General features: G+C 48.3%; 1 protein-coding gene across 2 annotated transcripts in view; it reads left to right on the plus strand.

Annotated features, from left to right (window-relative positions):
- CA12 (carbonic anhydrase 12) overlaps positions 1-18,290 on the plus strand; it is a 71,405-nt gene that overhangs the window by 41,790 nt on the left and 11,325 nt on the right. For both annotated transcript variants that reach the window (XM_029065719.2, XM_029065718.2), the window contains exons 4-8: positions 3,289-3,431; positions 6,980-7,075; positions 9,115-9,178; positions 10,351-10,508; positions 11,851-11,977. In XM_029065719.2, the coding sequence (XP_028921552.1) occupies positions 3,289-3,431; positions 6,980-7,075; positions 9,115-9,178; positions 10,351-10,508; positions 11,851-11,977 (588 nt within the window). The remainder of the gene's footprint in view (positions 1-3,288; positions 3,432-6,979; positions 7,076-9,114; positions 9,179-10,350; positions 10,509-11,850; positions 11,978-18,290) is intronic.

Consider the following 18,290-nt stretch of genomic DNA (forward strand, 5'->3'; position numbering starts at 1 on the left):
TGTTTCTGGAGAAATGAAGATAAGACCTGAGCACCGTTACCTTGGCTCTATGGGCCTGTGTCTCTCTTGTCTTTTCTTATGCCGTCAAGTCGTTTCCGACCCATAGCGACACCACGGACACATCTCTCCCAGAACGCCCCGCTCTCCATCTGCAATCGTTCTGGTAGTGGATCCGTAGAATTTTCTTGGTAAAAATCCGGAAGTGGTTTACCGTTGCCTTCTTCCGCGCCATAAACTCAAGTCTCCACCCTTGACTCTCACTCATGCTGCTGCTGCCCAGCACGGGTGAGTTTTGACTCGTAGCCGATGGCCTGCCACTCGCTAGCCACTGCCCAAGCTAGGAATGGAATGGACGGGCCTCCGCTCGACTCTGCCTGCCGTAGCCGAGACTGGTAGAGTACTGGAAACTCTCCAGGTGCGACCCTGAGAGGTGCTGTGTCTATCTGGAAGTGACAAATGTGGGACGTTTGGAGCAGTCCAGTGGGCCCAGGAGGAATGTAGTCATTCATTCATTCAGTCGTATTTATTGAGCGCTTACAGTGTGCAGAACACTGTACTAAGCGCTTGGAAAGTACAGTTCAGCAACAAATAGAGACAATCCCTATTCCTTTGTCTGAACTGAGGTCAACAATGGCGCTTTCTCTCTTCCCTCTCCTTGCCCCACCACGCCAGGGTGCTGCTAGCAGTAACCATGGTGCAGGAGGGATTGGCAGAAGAGGGCACCTCTTAAAAATGCACAGAGATTTGATTCTTGATTCTATTTATTGATTCTATTTATTGCTATTATTCTTGTCTGTCTGTCTTCCCCGCTTAGTCTGTAAGCCCGTCAGAGGGCAGGGACTGTCTCTATCTGTTACTGATTTGTACATTCCAAGCGCTTAGTACAGTGCTCTGCACGTAGTAAGCGCTCAATAAATACTATTGAATGAATGAATGAATGATATAGAGAAGCCAGATGCTCTAGTAGATAGAGCACAGGCCTGGGAGTCAGAAGGACCTGGCTTCTAGTCCTGTCTCTTCCACTTGTCTGCTGCTTGACCTTGGTTTAATATTCTGGTATTTGTTAAGCACTTACTATGTGCCAAGCACTGTTCTAAACATTGGGGTAGATACAAGGTAATGAGGTTGTCCCACGTGGGGCTCACAGTCTTAATCCCCATTTTACAGATGAGGTAACTGAGGCACAGAGAAGTTAAGTGTCCTGCCCACATAGGAGCAAGTGGCAGAGACGGGATTAGAACCCACATCCTCTGACTCCCAAGCCCGTGCTCTTTCCACTAAGTCATGCTGCAAGTCACGTCCCTCTCTGTACCTCAGTTACCTCATCTGTAAAATGGGGATTAAGACTGTGAACCGCATTTGCTACCAGACTGTGTTCAACTTGACTAGTTTGTATCTGCCCCAGCATTTAGTACAGTGCCTGGCACATAGTAAGCGCTTAACAAATACCTTACAAAAGTAGAGAGAAGTATTTTTCACAGTGAAGTGTCCGCCTCTCTGTACCCGGATCCGTGTGTCCTTGGGTGAGTAATGGATTTAGGGTTAGCTTTCTAATGTCAGTACTGGTCTATCTCCTGATGTTCTCTTTAAATGTGTTCGGAACCGCTGGAGATTCCTAGTAATAGTGGTATTTGATAAGTGTTTATATTGTGCTAAGTGTTGGGGTAGATACAAGACAGTCAGCTTAGACATAATCCTTGTCCTCTGAGGGAATCACAATCCAAGGGGGAGAAAGAAAAAGTAGCGTGGTGTAGGGGGAAAAGCAGGGAGGCCTAGTGGAAAAGAGCACGTGCCTTGTAGTCAAAGGAACTGGGTTCTAATCCCCACACTGCCACTGGCCCGCTGTGTGCACTTGAGCTTGTCACTTTACTTCTCTGCGCTTCAGTGACCTCCTCCTTAAAATGGGGATAAAATCCTGTTCTCCCTCCTAGACTGTAAGCCCCAGGTAGGACAGGGACTGTGTCCAATCTGCTTATTTTTAATAGTACTTGTTAAGTGCTTACTATGTGTCAAGCATTCGTATAAACCCTGGGGCAGATACATGAGAAACAGGTAAGACACAGCCTCTGTCCCATATGGGGCAGTCTAAGTATTGAATCCCCATTTTACAGTTGAGGAAACTGAGGCACAGAGAAGTGAAGAGATTTGCCCAAGATCACACACAAGCTAGTGGCAGAGGTGGGATTAGAACCCGGGTCCTCTGACTCCCAGGCACGTGTTTTTTCCTACTAGGCCATGCTGCTTCTATTTTGTTTTAATTCAGAGCTTGGCACATAGTAACTGCTAAACAGATATCACTATTATTAATGATGATGATAATAATAACAGTAATTTAACTCCCATTTTTCAGATGAGGAAAGTGAGGCACAGAGAAGTCAAGTGACTGCCTAGGTCTCACAGCAGGCAAGTGGAAGACCTAGAATTAGAACCCAGGTCTTCTGACTTCCAGCAGTCCTGTGCTCTTGCCACTAGGCCATGCTGCTTCTTCAGAAATGTTCCTACTCTCTCTTGCCATCTGTATAAACTCTGTCAACTGTAGCCTAAAGGCATCTAGATTAATTCCGGGAGGAAACATATGCAGGGAACACGCCTACCAACTCTGTTGCACCGAACTCTCCCAAGAGCTTGGTCAGCATGGCCTAGTGGATAGAGCACGGGCCAGGGAATCAGAAGGACCTGGATTCTAATCCCACCTCTGCCACATGTCTGCTGTGTGACCTTGGGCAAGTCACTTAACTTCTCTGGACCTCATTTACCTCACCCGTAAAATGGGGATTAAGACTCTGAGCCCCATGTGGGACAGGGACCGTGTCTGACCTGTTTAGCTTCTATCTATCTCAGCATTTAGAAAGGTGCTTGGCAGGTACTAAACGCTCAACAAATACTGTCATTACAGTGCTCTGCACACAGTCAACACTTCATAAATACCATCGATCGATTGATTGATCGAAAAGTCCAAATCCACATGAATTCCGATTCAGGGCCCAAATGAGATGCTCCTGAACTTTGATCCCTTGCCCACCACCCTTGCTTCTATCCTAGCAGTAACAACTATGGCATTTAACTGCTTACTGTGTGCTAAGCACTGTACTAAGTGCTGGGCTAGATACAAGGTAATCAGGACAGACACAGGCCCCGTCCCTCCTGAGGCTCCCACTCTACATGGCTCTTCATTTCCTATGTGAGGCTCTGCTCCAATCCCCTATCTTGAGACACTGTGAACGCTCAGATCTTGGCCTTTTATGTCGCTGCTGAAATGCTCTTTCCCCTTTTCTTCTCTCCCTGAAGTCAAACTGAGCCTTCCCACCCACCTGTACATCCGCGGGCTCCCGGCCCGGTTCAGCGCGGCCGAGCTGCACATGCACTGGGGGAACCCGAACGACCCGCGTGGCTCCGAACACACCATTGCCGGCAAACACTTTGCAGCTGAAGTAAGACAAGTCAGCGAGGTCGCTGAGACCAGGGGTTGGGCTTTGTCCCCGGGCTGGTCCCTCTCCCCATCCCCTCTGGGGTTGGCCAGAGGTGGGGCTCCCTGGAGCTGTCTCTCCCAAGCTTCACCCCTCCCCACCCCCGCCCTGGGCTCTGACCATGTTCCCCTCTGCTCCGTCACCGGGGTCGGGAAGCAGGGTCTGGCTCTCTTCGGCCTGTTCAATCCCCGTCCCGTGTCCTGCCCCTCCGGATCCGCCCGCCCTTTGCGGCCGAGAGCCAGAGCCGGCCTCCGGGTGACCCCCACTGGACTGGACGGGAGACTGGGTCAAGCCAGAAGCTGATCTGGGCTCCTTTTGGAAGGGCACTACAGGTGGTCCCCCCTTAGGGGTCCTGGAGGAGGTCATCCCCCCACCAGCTGCAGCTCAGGGGCCCAATTCTAGTCCAATGAGGACGCGGGGCAGAAAACGGGGAGTCTGCTGATCAGCTCTGGGCTCCCAGGGCCGCTGTCAGGGATTCTGTGGGCGTGGGAACCCTTCCAGCAAAGGGATGGGGGGAAGAAAGGGAAGGGAAGGAGGAAAGGTTTCCGGAACAAAATGTCTTGCTGGTCTAGTCCTTCCGTCCGCTTAACCTTCAGGCCAAATAATAATAATTGTGATATTTGTTAAGCGCTTACTATGTGTCAAGCACCGCTCTAAACGCTGGGGTAGATCCAAGCTAATCAGGTTGGACACAGTCCCTGTCCCACGGGGGAAAACAATCTTAATCCCTATTTTACATATGGGGTAACTGAGGCCCAGAGAAGTAAAGCGACTTGCCCTAGGTCACATAGCAGACAAGTGGCAGAGCCTGGAGTAGAACCCACGACCTTCTGACTCTCAGGCCCATGGTCTATCTGCTACATCATGCTGCTTCTCACCTCGGGTCCTTCCATCTGATTTTTCCCTGATAATTGGAGGCCCCTGCAGACAGGACCCAAGGCAGCTGCACTCGCTGCTCCCCGCTTCTGCCAGCTCTGTAACCATCGGTGGATGTTTCCGATCCCTACTGAGATCAGATGCCCAGGTTACCACACCAGGATCCTAGGGTCCGTGAGAACTTCCAACCGGGATGGGGACTCTCCAGGGGCCGAGCCGGTTTCTTGTTCTAGACATCTCTGGGCTTTTGCCCTCGGTCTCTGTGACTGTGAGCTACATGTAAGCCAGGGACTGTGTGCGACCCGATTTGCTTGTATTCACCCCAGCGTTTAGAACAGTGCCTGGCACAAAGAAAGTGCTTAAATGCCACAATTATTATTATTATTATGGTTATTATTAACTGTGCTGACTAACCATGCTGGGACTGTGCTGCTGGGTTGCCAAAGAGCAGTAGCTTCCTGCCTCCTACTATTAGGCTTCCCTTCCCTGACGGAGGAGAGTAAGGAGCACCAGGAAATCAGAGAGCCAGGGAGCTGTCTGAGCACACTGAACCCATCCAGATTTGACTCATGCTGGCCTCTTCCAGCCCCTCACACCTAGGTCCTTGGGGGTAGGCAGGCCAACCCCAACCCCTGAAGAACCTAAGCCCACATCCAAGCATCCAGTGAATTTTACCAGAATTTGGTCAAACTCCTACCTGTGTATTTTCTCTCGGTGCTTAGTACAGTGCTCTCCACAGAGTAAGTGCCTAGTAAATACTACTTCTGCTAATTGAAACACCTCCACCAGTGTGCTTGCAGTCACCTCTGCTCCTTGACCCCGGTCAGTGTGTCAGATGTGCTTAACAACATACGATAGGTGCCCTTCATTGAGGTTTGAGGACCCGTTAGGTTGCGAGTTCCTTGAGGGCAGGGAACGTGCTTCCGTTCTCTCCCTAGCACTTAGTTGGGGGCTCTGCTCTCAGAAGGGGCACAGAAAGCACCAGATATTGATTGATCTCGGCGGGCAACTATTCCCGCTTGTCTCTCTGACATCCGAGTGGCGACAATATGGTTTCAGAAACTGTGGAAGAACCAGTCCTCCTTGCAAGAGAAAAAGCAGACTTTCACAGCTTGGCAGAAGCGTGCTTTTTGTTTATATTTGAGAACTGCCAAGAAGTTTGTTTGTCTTGCCTTTCTGTTTAACCCCAACCCATCAGTCCAAAATGGGTGTTCTGTATTGACCTTGGCCAATTTTTCACAGATATTTCACTCCCGCCCCTATTTATGCACAGAAGAAAGCCATTCAAATTGTTGATAAAGAGATAAATCATACCGATCACCTAATGGACTGCGCTCTAAATAATTCCATGCTAATATCCCTCAGTTCATAACCACTAAACTGTTCCATGTCTCAGGTAAATCATAGGTCTAGGAGAAAGTGAGGTGGGGAAGAAATCGAATTCCTGACTCATGATAGATGTATCGGAGGTCCACATGTTTCAGTCCATGCCCCTCTCTGAACCTCCTCATACCCTGCAATTTACTTCAGGCTAATTGCCATGTGGAGATTCCCCTGGCCAGGGCACCTGGAGTCAATTAGGTGTAGATGAGGTGAGAGGCAAGATATTGCGTCCTCAGGTCTTTCTATTTGTTTCCTTTTGTAAGGCCCTACCCTTGGTTCCAGGCTTTAGGGGAAAAAGCGACAGGCGTAGCTAGAGATGCCAAGATGATAAAAAATTGATTAGGTTGGAGAAGGATGGGCAGAAAATTTTGGAGGCATTTCAAAAGAATGCCTGATTATCCAAAGATAACTGTCTTGAAATTTCCCTGGAATTGGGCCATCTGATGCAGAACCTCTAATCCAAACCCCACCAATAAGAAAGAGTCTAGACAGTAACTGTGGTATTTGTACTAAGCTCTGGAGTGGATACAAGCAAATGGGATTGGACACAGTCCCTGTCCCACATTGGGTTCCTAGTCTAAATCCTCATTCTACAGATGAAGTAACCGAGGCACAGAGAAATGAAGTGACGAGCCCAAGGTCACACAGCAGACAAGTGGCAGAGGCGGGATTAGAACCCATGGCTTCCGACTCTCAGGCCCGGGCTCCAGCCCCAGCGCCATGCTACAGGTTTGCTCGGCTAGACAGAGGATCAGCTTTAAGCCCAGCGAACAGGGACTATGGTAGGGCCGATTTGAGATGGTAAGTGAGGGTGTCAGTCGCCCTAGAGCACACGGCCAGGGGCAGTAGGAGCATGGCAGTGGTTAGAGGGAGCGATCACTGATCACAGAATGGTAGTTAAGCCACACCTAAGCCCTTGAGTCCTCACATCCCCTTTAGCAGTTATGTATTAGTTTTTATACTTTACCACTTCCTCCGATCTGTAATTCAGTTTAGTGTCTGCTTTCCCCGCTGGATTGCAAAATCGTGCAGGGCAGGGATCGTGTCTAATAACTCTGTTGTACTCTCCCAAATGCTTAGTACAGGGCTCTCCATAGAGTAAGTACTTAATAGATACTATTGATGGATGGATTAGGTGGAAGAGCCAGGTTCCAGCCAGTTTGGGGAATCCACTGGATGCTAATAATATGCTAATGATATGCCAATATTATTGTTGTTATTATGATTAATCGGCTGTCTCTCCCTCACCGCAGCTACACATTGTACATTACAATTCGGACCGTTACCCGGATGCAGCGACGGCATTCGACAAACCAGATGGGCTGGCTGTTTTGGCCGTTCTTATTGAGGTAAGACGCAGTGCTTAGTCCCGCCCTCCTCTGCTCCCCTCTTTAAAACCCCATCTTGGGGGGGTTTAGATCTTTGAAGTTACAAATGGACAGGTGCAACAGGGATTCTGCACCTGGCCCTGCAGACGGGATAGGCTATGTGTGGGAGGGACCCATGTCTTTCCTCTAGAATGTAAACTCAATGAGGGCAAGGAAAATACCTACCACCGTTTTTTATTTGTTTTTTGGGGGGATAGTGTTTGCTAAAAGCTTACTATGTGCCAAATACTGTACTAAGCTCTAAGGTAGGTCCAAGATAACCAGGTTGGTTATCACAGTCCCGGTCCCATATAGAGCTCACAGTCTTCATCCCCATTTTATAGATGAGTTAACTGAGGAACAGAGAAATGACTTCCCCAAGGTCACACAGCAGACAAGTGGCAGAGCAGGGATCAAAACCCAGGTCTTTCTGACTCCCAGGCCTGGGCTCTATCCACTAGGCCATGCTGCTTCTCAACCAACTCTATTGTACTGAACTCTCCTGAGTGTTTAGTAAAAGGCTCTGCCCAAAAGTAAGCACTCAGTGAATACGATTGATTTCTCTGTACCCTGGAAGAAATTCAAATAGGACTTTTTCTATTCCGATATGCTGGGTTCATCATCATCATAATAATAAAGTTGGTATTTGTTAAGTGCTTACTATGTGCAGAGCACTGTTCTAAGCGCTGGGGTAGATACAGGGTAATCAGGTTGTCCCACGTGAGGCTCACAGTTAATCCCCATTGTACAGATGAGGTAACTGAGGCACAGAGAAGTTAAGTGACTTGCCCACAGTCAAACAGCTGACAAGTGGCAGAACCTGAATTTGAACCCATGACCTCTGACTCCCAAGCCCGGGCTCTTTCCACTGAGCCACACTGCTTCTCGACATGACCAACTGAGCTGCCTGCAGAGGCAGCAGGGTTTCCTAACATTCTGGTTAGATATCCCCTCCCAATAGCTTCAAATGCCTAGACGAGAGCACTGAGAGGGTGATCCAGGGGCCCCATAGGCGAGATGAGAAAAACCGGACTATAACGCTGGAAGAAGCAGGTGCAAGAGAAAACACAGGGCTAATGTTTCCGGCGACAGGACAGCAGGCTCTTCTGCCAGGCCTGAAGCAGCAGAATTATCATCTCAGGTAATGGACTGGGAACTCCTCCACCTCCAAGAGGCCTTCCCTGATTCACTTTCCGCTCTTCAGATCATCCTCCCAACCTATCCCCTCAGCACCTATGCCCTTGCAGCCATCCACAGCACTTACATACATATTTACACATTCTATTTAAGCAATTTTTTATTCCCTTATCCATCTTTCTATTCTCATGTTATAACAAGTTGTACCTCTCTTTCCTCCCAAGCTGTAAATACTTTTGTCTCATTCTGTCTCCCTTCTTAGACAGTAAACTTCTTGAGGGTAGGCATCGTGTCTTTTACCTCTAATGCACTCTCCCAAGTGCTCAGTAGAGCGTCCTGCGCTCACTGATGATAAATAAACATGGAGAAGCAGAATGGCCTAGTGGATCGAGCACGGGCCCGGGAGTCAGAAGGACCTGGGTTCTAAACCCTGCTCTGCCCGGTAGCTGCTGGGTGACCTTGGCCAAGTCACTTCTCTGTGCCTCAATTACCTCATCTGGGATTAAGACTGTAAGCCCCATGTGAGAAAGGAAACTGATTTGTTCGTATCCACCCCAGCGCTTAGCACTGTGCCTGGTATATAGTAAATGCTTAACAAATATCACAGTTATTATTAAATTCATTCAGTAGTATTTATTGAGTGCTTACTATGTGCAGAGCACTGTACTGAACGCTTGGAATGGACAAATCGGTAACAGAGACAGTCCCTGCCCTTTGACCATTAACGGTAAATTCTGCCAAAGCCACCTTCCATAGAATGGAACTCTATCTAATCTGGGAAAAGTAGGGTAGCAAGGACCTGTTCATTTCTTGAGAGTTTCAGACCTTAATTCCCTTCGTTTTCCTTCAGCCCAAACGGTTCAATGGTCTGGTATGTGTTGCAGGTCGGCCCTTTCAATCCATCATATGATAAGATCTTCAGTCAATTTCAGAACATTAAGTACAAAGGTGAGTAACCCCAGGGGTACCTCGCTCCTTCATTTTTCTGGAGGATTTGTCAGAATTCCCTCCCCTATCTGAAAAATATTTTAATCACTCTCCCTACTCTATTGTGTTATACTTTCCCAAGTTCTTAGTTCAGTGCTCTGCACACAGTAAGCACTGAATAAATGCCAGTGATTGATTGACACTTAGAAAAATGGCAAAAGTTTGCCCCTCAGTTCCGGCAGCTGTGTGCAATGTGGTCTGGATTTTCCTTTCTCATGGGGCAGGGATGTTTGGAAACCAAATCAAAGGGTATTTTTTGCTGCCAAGGGAAATTCAGTGGCAAACTGGGGTGTTTTAATAGGAAAAGGCTTAGGGTTTTAGGATGGGAGAGAGAGAGGGAGGAGGGGAGGAGAGAGAGAGAGAAAAGGGTGGGGGGAGAGGGAGGTGGTCATGGGCTGTGCCCAGTGCATTTTGAAATCAATATGTATGCATATCCTGCTGTGTGGCTTTTTACAGCTGATAAATATTATCCCATATTCCTTGGATTCATTTCCTTCCACTGACGTTTCATCCAGGTTTTAACCAGACTGCACTAGAAGATTATATACACACAGCCTCACATGCATACAAAAGTGTGTGTACTACATACTCTCCATTAAAGCTAGTCCAGAGGAATGGCACAGGTACATCTTGAAGGGGATAAACTGCATCCTAGAAGGGCAACTGCCATGCCGGGAAGGGAAACCCATTCCATCCTGTCCATCATGGCTTTTCAGGGACATCTCTGCGGAATCTGAGGATGCAGCCGCTACCATTCCCCTAGGATCACGTCAGCACCGACTATGTGGTCAGATCAGACACAGCCCTTAACCCTCATGGGACTCATAATCTAAAAACTACAGAGAATAGGTATTTTTTTCTGTATTTTACAGAGAAGGAAAGTGAAGTCCACAGAGGTTGTAATGTATCCAAGGTTGAACAAGAGGAGAGCGGCAGAGTTGAGATTAAAACTCAGGTCTCTCGACTCTTATTCCCATGCCGTATTAGAATACACCACCTCTCTCACTGTCAGTCTTCCCATCTTTGTTGTAACCCGGGAACCTCGGCCCATCGTTTCCCCCAAAACTCTGATCCATAGCATTCCTGCTGCACCTGCCTGGAACAGCGTGACATGTGAATTGTGTCTCCTTCAGACCAGAAAGTCTCCATCCAGGGTTTTGATATCCAAGAACTCCTCCCTGACCGGCTGGATGAGTATTACCGCTACAATGGCTCCCTGACCACCCCTCCCTGTTATCCCAGCGTTCTCTGGACTGTCTTTCGAAACCCCATCAGGATTTCCCAGGACCAGGCAAGTTCCCAGCTGGGTTGCAACCCCCGGGGTCCTGAACTTCCCGTGCCCCAGGCTATATTAAGTGCTTAACAAGTACAATAATAATAATAATGAATTTGGGAAACACGTTCCCTTCCCATTGCGGTCTTATGACATAGTGGATAGAGCATGGGCCTGGGAGTCAGAAGGTCATGGGTTCTAATCCTGGCTCCGCCACTTGTCTACTGTGTGGCTGTAGGCAAATCGCTTCACATTTCTGTGCCTAAATTCCCTCCTCTGTAAAATGGGGATTAAGACTGTGAGCCCCATGCAGGACAGGGACTATGTCTAACTAGATTTGCTTCTCTTCACCCCCATCACTTAGTATAGTGACTGGCACATAGTAAGCACTTAAATTATAATAATAATAATAATTTTAAAAAAGATTGGATGGAAGGGAGGGAGAATGCCAAGAAATTCCCAGAGCAAATGCCTGTCTTTCTGAGGTAATGCATTAACTCTAAAACTGCTGAAACCATCCCCTATCAATGCAGGGTTATGAAAATTAGCACCAGATCATAATAGTAATAATAATAACATTGGTATTTGTTAAGCGCTTACTATGTGCAGAGCACTGTTCTCAGCACTGGGGTAGATACAGGGTAATCAGGTTGTCTCACGTGAGGCTCACAGTTAATCCCCATTTTACAGATGAGGTAACTGAGGCACAGAGAAGTTAAGTGACCTGCCCACAGTCACACAGCTGACAAGTGGCAGAGCCAGGATTCGAACTCATGACCTCTGACTCCCAAGCCTGTGCTCTTTCCACTGAGCCACGCTGCTTCTCTAGCAAATGATCATAGCGAATGAGCTCATGGTCCCTCCTGGTGATTACTTGTTCCTGCTGTGGGTCCTCATGAAGCTTTTAGTTGAGAACCTCCAATCTGTGGTCCTGAAATCCAATCCTGGTCTTTCTATCATTTTTCTGTGTGACTATGGGCAGAGTTTACCCACAGGAAAAATCAATATTCCCTTTTGATCCCCCCAGATCTCCCAGAATACATTCCAACATCAACCCTAACATAGAGTTTAACCACACTGGCGCTAAAGAGGCCGGCATCTAGTGGGAACTTAACTACTTCTTGATTGACTGGCCTGGAAATAGCTGTGGTGATGGGTTGAGAAGGGGAAAACGTAGGGAACCGTGCCCCGGTTGTGTAGTGTTGGCTAAAATCCATCCAGAATCCCAGGAGGGAGAGAGGCAGGCCAAAGCTGAGCGCCCTCCTCACCATACAGGGCTAAGTGAGCAGATCCAAATCCGGGCCCTCTCCACTCCGCCGGTAATGGCAACTGAAGTCCTGTGTCTGTTCGCTCCCCACAGCTGCTGGCCCTGGAGACAGCTCTCTACTGCACGCTCATGGATGACCCTTCCCCCTTGGAAATGGTTAACAACTACCGGCACATCCAAGAGCTTAAAGAGAGATTTGTGTATGTCTCCTTCCACCAAGGTAAGGGGTTCAAGTGGTTTGAAGGGGGTGGCGACACTTCCATTGCCATCTTGGGTAAGCCTTGGGAGGAAAAAAAAATAATATCTCTTTCTGTTAACACTGAGCCAAGAAAAGATCGGGTAAGAGGTTTTAGAGTGAGTAGGGGATTTGGTACCTGTGACTAGTTAGCGATTACATTCTTACCATTCTTACCTCAGGAATCCCAGGTTTCTTCTCACTCTACCCATCGTGAGTCTTCTCTGCCTCAGACCTTCCCTAACTAAAGAAGTAATAATCAGGGAACACAGGCCATGGGCAGTCTGGAAGATTCCTCAGGATGAGAGGAGAGAGTCCTCTCTGGGATTTTCCTAATCCTAAGGGCTGAGCCAGAAATAATCCTAAAAAGCCATAGATCTCTTTTCACTCCTGGGTTTATTCATGAACCAACTCTCCTAGCCCATTAGCCATGATTCTCCCACCAGGTTTAATTGGGGGCTCAGCCACCTGTGGGCTGCGTCCAGACCCCTATTGCCACCACCAGTTTAAGCGTTCCCAGAAGACTTCCAGAATCGTCCCTGGGGTTTCATATTTGAAAGCTCACAATGTGTTAGAGACTCACAACACACTAGAGGCCCAGTCTCTACACACACACACACACCCCTCCCCCCACCCCTTGATATTTTAATCTGCTCTTTTGGCTAGAAGAGGTTGCTTTTTTATTTGTCAAACATACATCAAAGTCCATGAGCCTGCAATCCAGGGTGACATGGTAAGGTCAGACCTCCAGGATCACTTTCCCCTGGGTTGAAGGCCATCTCAAGCTCTTTCTGCAGCGGAGGTGCTGGTCCCTGAAGGATGTGGTTTATGTTCGTCAGGATTTCCCACTGGCTTTTCACGCTCAAGTCAGTCTCAGCCCCCTGGTTTGGTCACTAGTGGCAACCCACTGTTCTGCCCTGCTGCCTAAATCCTACCTCTCTGGGCTCAAGCCAGTTGCTGCCTCTTGAAATGGCCATCCCGGAGCTGGGGTAAAAATAACTTAATGGTATGCCAAGACTTCTGGAGCTGAGGTCTGGAAGGAATAGTGAGGAAGAGTTTGTTTTCCAGTTCCTTCTGGTCTCCAACCCTCTTACCCTTTTGGTCTACTATGCACGAGACAAAGCAGTGGAAGTGATGCATGTGGTGGAACAACCAGGATATCTTCAAGGACAAAGTAGCTCTCTAAATAGAACCAACTGTAAAGTATCCTCTTGGAAGACAGAGGAGGTGTTCCTGGACAGGATCAAGACACCCCCCTCAATAACCACCAGACCAAGCCACTGTCCAATGAAATTAAGGGGGCACAGCTTACCCCCCGCATGGCAAGCAGGGAAGAATAGTCGCCGAACCACTGACAGCATGCTATAAGGAGAGACTCTCCCATGAGTCAGGTAGACCTCATTCCTCTCTTTGGAGCTTCCTCTCCATCCCCGCAGACCTTCTGGATCTCGTGCCGGGATTTTCTCTCATTTCTCATGAGCCAGATTTCCTCCTTCCCTCTTACGGGAAGCGAGTAACTTTCACCTGCTGCTGGACCGAGTTCAGTACCAGGACTGTGCTTCCCAAGCCTCTCCCAGGCACACGAGCTCTATAACCTGTCCAAAGAGAAGCCAGGTTTGTGTTCTGTTCAATCGGCTGAGAGGTCCTTCTGAAGGTCAAGAATGAGCTAAGTAATCATCTTCTGGGTTCTCATCACTTAACCATGCCATTGCCCCTCTCTCAAGCTCAGGATCTTCACCAGACAACTGAAAGAGATCATCTCTGAACCTTTCAAAAGAGAGGGTCGGCTTGGCTTGACTGATTCCGTTAGGTTCTAGGTGCCCAAGGGCAGTGATGGTGTTCTGTACCGTTATTATTCTCTCCCAAGCGCTCAGTGCAGCACTCCAAACGTAATAAGGGCTCGGCAATTGGTTCAAGACACTAGGCAACTCTTAAAAATTCAGCTTTTGTTTCTTTCCATTTTCTCTGGCCCCAGGCTGCTCTTTTCAGAAAGGAATCAGTCCACTTCACCGCCTACACTTAACCCATCCTCTCTTCCTTCCGTTAATGGGACTGATACCTGCCTGGAAGCAGGGACATGGACTACCGGCCCAGGTGGTCCAACCCGTCGAGGGCAGAGGACCAGGTGGAAGAAGGGGCTCCCTATCCAGGCCTTCCCCATTCTTGCCCTCTCTCTGCACCTGCACCTGGAAAGGAGTTAGCAGGGTTCTGAGAGCCGACATCTGCCCCCGATGAGGACACTGCCCAGTTGGAATGGAGCACATTCCAACTCCCGAGAAGCAAGTCAAGCCAAACCGGGGGGAAGTAAACACTAAATTGTGCTGCTTATTGTAAGCTCCTTGTGGGCATGGATCAAATCTACCATCTCTATTATATTGTACTTTCCCAAACAGTACATGTACTCGACACAAAATTAGCACTCCAATACCATTGATTATTTGTTGAACCTTGACGACTATGTGCCAAGCTCTGTGATAACCCCTGGGGTTAGCACAACGTAATATGAGACACAGTGCCTGACCCAATAGGGTTCATAGTCCACAGAGGAAGAAGAAGAGGTATTCAATCCCCACTTAACACCTGAAGAAAGTGAGGCACAGAGAAGTTAAGTGACTTGTCCAAGATCACACAGGAGACAAGTGGTGGAGCTGCGAATAGAACTCAGATCTTCTGAATCCTAGTCCTGTACTCTTTCCACCAGACCATGCTTGAGGGAAGGAGGAATGAGCTGCAAAACTCTGCTGAGGACAATTAAAAGCCACATAGTGAGCTGCAAGAAGTCTGGGACCAAAGAATGCTGGGATTATTTGCCCTTAGGAGGGTATCCGTGGGTGCTCTATTAGTCTAGAGGCCCAATCTTCTTTTCCCAAGCATAAGCTGAGTCAAGGAGAAATTCAGGAGAGGAGCAGAGGAGCTTTGGGGGCATGAGAATTTCTTGGAAAGAAGCTGTTCTCCAAATCTATGATAGAGTGGTTGGGACCACCCGCTTCTGCCTGTACTAACACGTGCATACACATGCATAAACTCACACAGACACACAGAGTTTCCATTCCTGAGGCAATGACGCCATTTCTCTGCCCTACAGCTATTCTCATGGACACTCATGAGTCCAATTCCAACTTTGCATTGCAGGGAGACCATATTTGGGAAATTACAAAGGATCAGAAGAAACCTCGCAAGAGCTTGAGCTCGACACCTAGAAAGTAATCACTTGTGATACTGAGTCGGTGCATGAGTCAAAATTAGCCATCTTCTTAGACTGGCCCAGTCTAAGGTCCATCGTCACCACTTGCTGCCAACCGTAGAATAGTCCATCTGGCTCCCGTGGGGTGACTTGGCATGCAGTTAGCTGAGGAACAGATGGAGATTTGCACTGCACCCAACTCTCTGAAAAGCTGCCCACGGCTTCCGCTTCCCAAAGCTCACACTCTGCCTTGAATTGGTGAAAAATGCCACCTAAGACCCACCTGTGCATCTGAGGATTGATTATCGAAACAGGGCCAGGCAGTCCAAAGGCTCTCCCCTTTCCAGAAGAATGATCAGCAGGCAGGCCTGGGTGGTGCTTACTTAACTTTCTTTTTTATCTCTCTCTCCCTTTTTTTCTCTGCCTTCCTTTCTTTCTCTCTCTCTGTCTTTCTCTCTCCCTTTGTCTTTCTTTCTCCCTTACTTTTTCTCTCCCTTTCTTTCTCTCTTCCTCTGTTTCTCTCTCTCTCTTTCTTCTTATTGGGGACCCTGATGGGAAGTGCTTCCTTAGTGGAGCTGACCTGACTAGAGAGTGTGAGATCCTTCAGGGTAAGGATCAATCAGGGTATTTATTGAGTGCTTACTGTGGTAGAACACTGTACTAAGCACCTTGGAGAGTACAGTACAATAGAGTAGATAGACATGTGCCTTCCCACAAGGAGTTTACAGACTAGAGGGAAAGGCAGTCATTAAATCATAGATAAGGGAAATGAGAGACTATAGGGGTATGTACTTAAGTGCTGTGGGGCTGAGGGTGGGGTGAATATTAAGTGCTTAAGGGGTAAGGATCCAAGTGATGCAGAAGAGAGGGTGAGCAGGAGAAGTCCTCTTGGAGATTTGATTTTAGGATGGTTTTGAAGGTGGGGAGAGTGGTGGTCTTTCAGATATGTAAGGAGAGGGAATGCCTGGTTAGACAGAGGATATGAGCAAGGGGTTGGCAACAGAATAGGGGAGATCGAGGAACAGTGAGTAGGTTGGCATCAGAGCAGCAGATTGTGCAGGCTGGGTTGTAATAGGAGGTCAGCAAGGCAAATTGGATGGGAATGATGACTGAATACCTTAAAACAAATGGTAGAGATTATTTTTTACGCAGAGAGGAATGAGCAACCATTGGAGGACTTTGAGGAGTGGGGAGAGATGGACCAAATGTATTTTAAGAGAGATTGATCTGGGCAGCAGAATAAAGTGTGGCATGGAGAGGGGAGAGACTGGAAACAGGGAGGCCAGCAAGGAAGCTGATGCAGTAGCCAAGGTGGGATAAAATCAGGGTGGTCGTAGTTTGTTGGAGAGGAAGGGATAGATTCTAGAGATTTGCTGGAGACAGGACTTGGTGACAATATGTCGGCTGAATGAGAGAGGTGAGTTTAAGATAATGCCGAGGTTACAGACAGGAGGGGTAGTGGTGGTGTTTACAGCGGTGGGAAAGTGTGGGAAGGACAGAGATTTGGCAGGAAGAAGGGAGGAAATGTGAGACTGCAGAGAAGGAAAGAGGTCACTGTGAGGATAATCGGCCTAATTTTTTGTCTGTTTTTAATGGTATTTGTTAAATGTTTATTATGTGCTAAGTATCGTAAAAATGCTGGAGTAAATACAGTGCTTAGAACAGCTCCACTGCTTAGAATAGTGCTTGGTGCTTAGTGCTTAGTGCTTAACAAATACCATCATTATTATTACAAGCTAATCAGGTTGGACACAGTCCATGTCCCACAAAGGACATGTAATGCTACTCTCCATTTTACGGAAGAGGTAACTGAGGTGCGGAGAAGTGAAGCAATTTGCCAAAGGTCACACAGCAAGGTAGCAGAGCTGGAATTAGAACCCAGCTCCCTCCATTCATTCATTCATTCAATAGTATTTATTGAGTGCTTACTATGTGCAGAGCACTGTACTAAGCGCTTGGAATGAACAAGTCGGCAACAGAGACGGTCCCTGCCGTTTGACGGGCTTACGGTCTAATCGGGGGAGACGGACAGACAAGAACAATGGCAATAAATAGAGTCAAGGGGAAGAACATCTCGTAAAAACAATGGCAACTAAATAGAATCAAGGCAATGTACAATTCATTAACAAAATAAATAGGGTAATGGAAATATATACAGTTGAGTGGACGAGTACAGTGCTGAGGGGATGGGAAGGGAGAGGGGGAGGAGCAGAGGAAAAGAGGGTTTAGCTGCGGAGAGGTGAAGGGGGGGTGGTAGAGGGAGTAGAGGAGCTCAGTGTGGGAAGGCCTCTTGGAGGAGGTGAGTTTTAAGTAGGGTTTTGAAGAGGGGAAGAGAATCAGTTTGGCGGAGGTGAGGAGGGAGGGCGTTCCAGGACCGTGGGAGGATGTGGCCCGGGGGTCGACGGCGGGATAGGCGAGACCGAGGGACGGTGAGGAGGTGGGCGGCGGAGGAGCGGAGCGTGTGGGGTGGGCGGTAGAAAGAGAGAAGGGAGGAGAGGTAGGAAGGGGCAAGGTGATGTAGAGCCTTGAAGCCTAGAGTGAGGAGTTTTTGTTTGGAGCGGAGGTTGATAGGCAACCACTGGAGTTGTTTAAGAAAGGGAGTGACATGCCCAGATCGTTTCTGCTGGAGTGACATGCCCAGATCGTTTCTGCAGGCCCGTTCCGACTCCCAGGCCCGTGCTAGATGCACTAGGCCGCCCTGCTTCTTAGTGATGGTGGTTGAAGCTGTCGGAGTGAATGAGTTCTCCATGGGAGAGGGTATAAATGGACAAGAGAAGGGGACCCAGAACTGAGCCTTGAGAGATACCCACTATCAGAGAGTGGGAAGCAGAGGAGGAGCCCACAAAAGCTACTGAAAAGAAGCAGCAGCATGACCTAATATGAAGCCCGGGCCTGGGAATCAGAGGACATGGGTTCTAGTCCCAGCTCTCCCACTTGTCTGCTGCGTGACCGTGGGCAGCAGCATGGCATAGTGGATAGAGCACAGGCCTGGGAGTCAGAAGGTTGTGGATTCTAATCCAGGCTCTGCCGCTTGTCTGCTGTGTGACCTTGGATAAGTCACTTCACTTGGCCTCAATTACCTCATCTGAAAATGGGAATTGAGACTGCATCCAA

The sequence above is a fragment of the Ornithorhynchus anatinus genome, chromosome 5 (assembly GCF_004115215.2).
Source record: "Ornithorhynchus anatinus isolate Pmale09 chromosome 5, mOrnAna1.pri.v4, whole genome shotgun sequence".
Lineage (NCBI taxonomy): Eukaryota > Metazoa > Chordata > Mammalia > Monotremata > Ornithorhynchidae > Ornithorhynchus > Ornithorhynchus anatinus.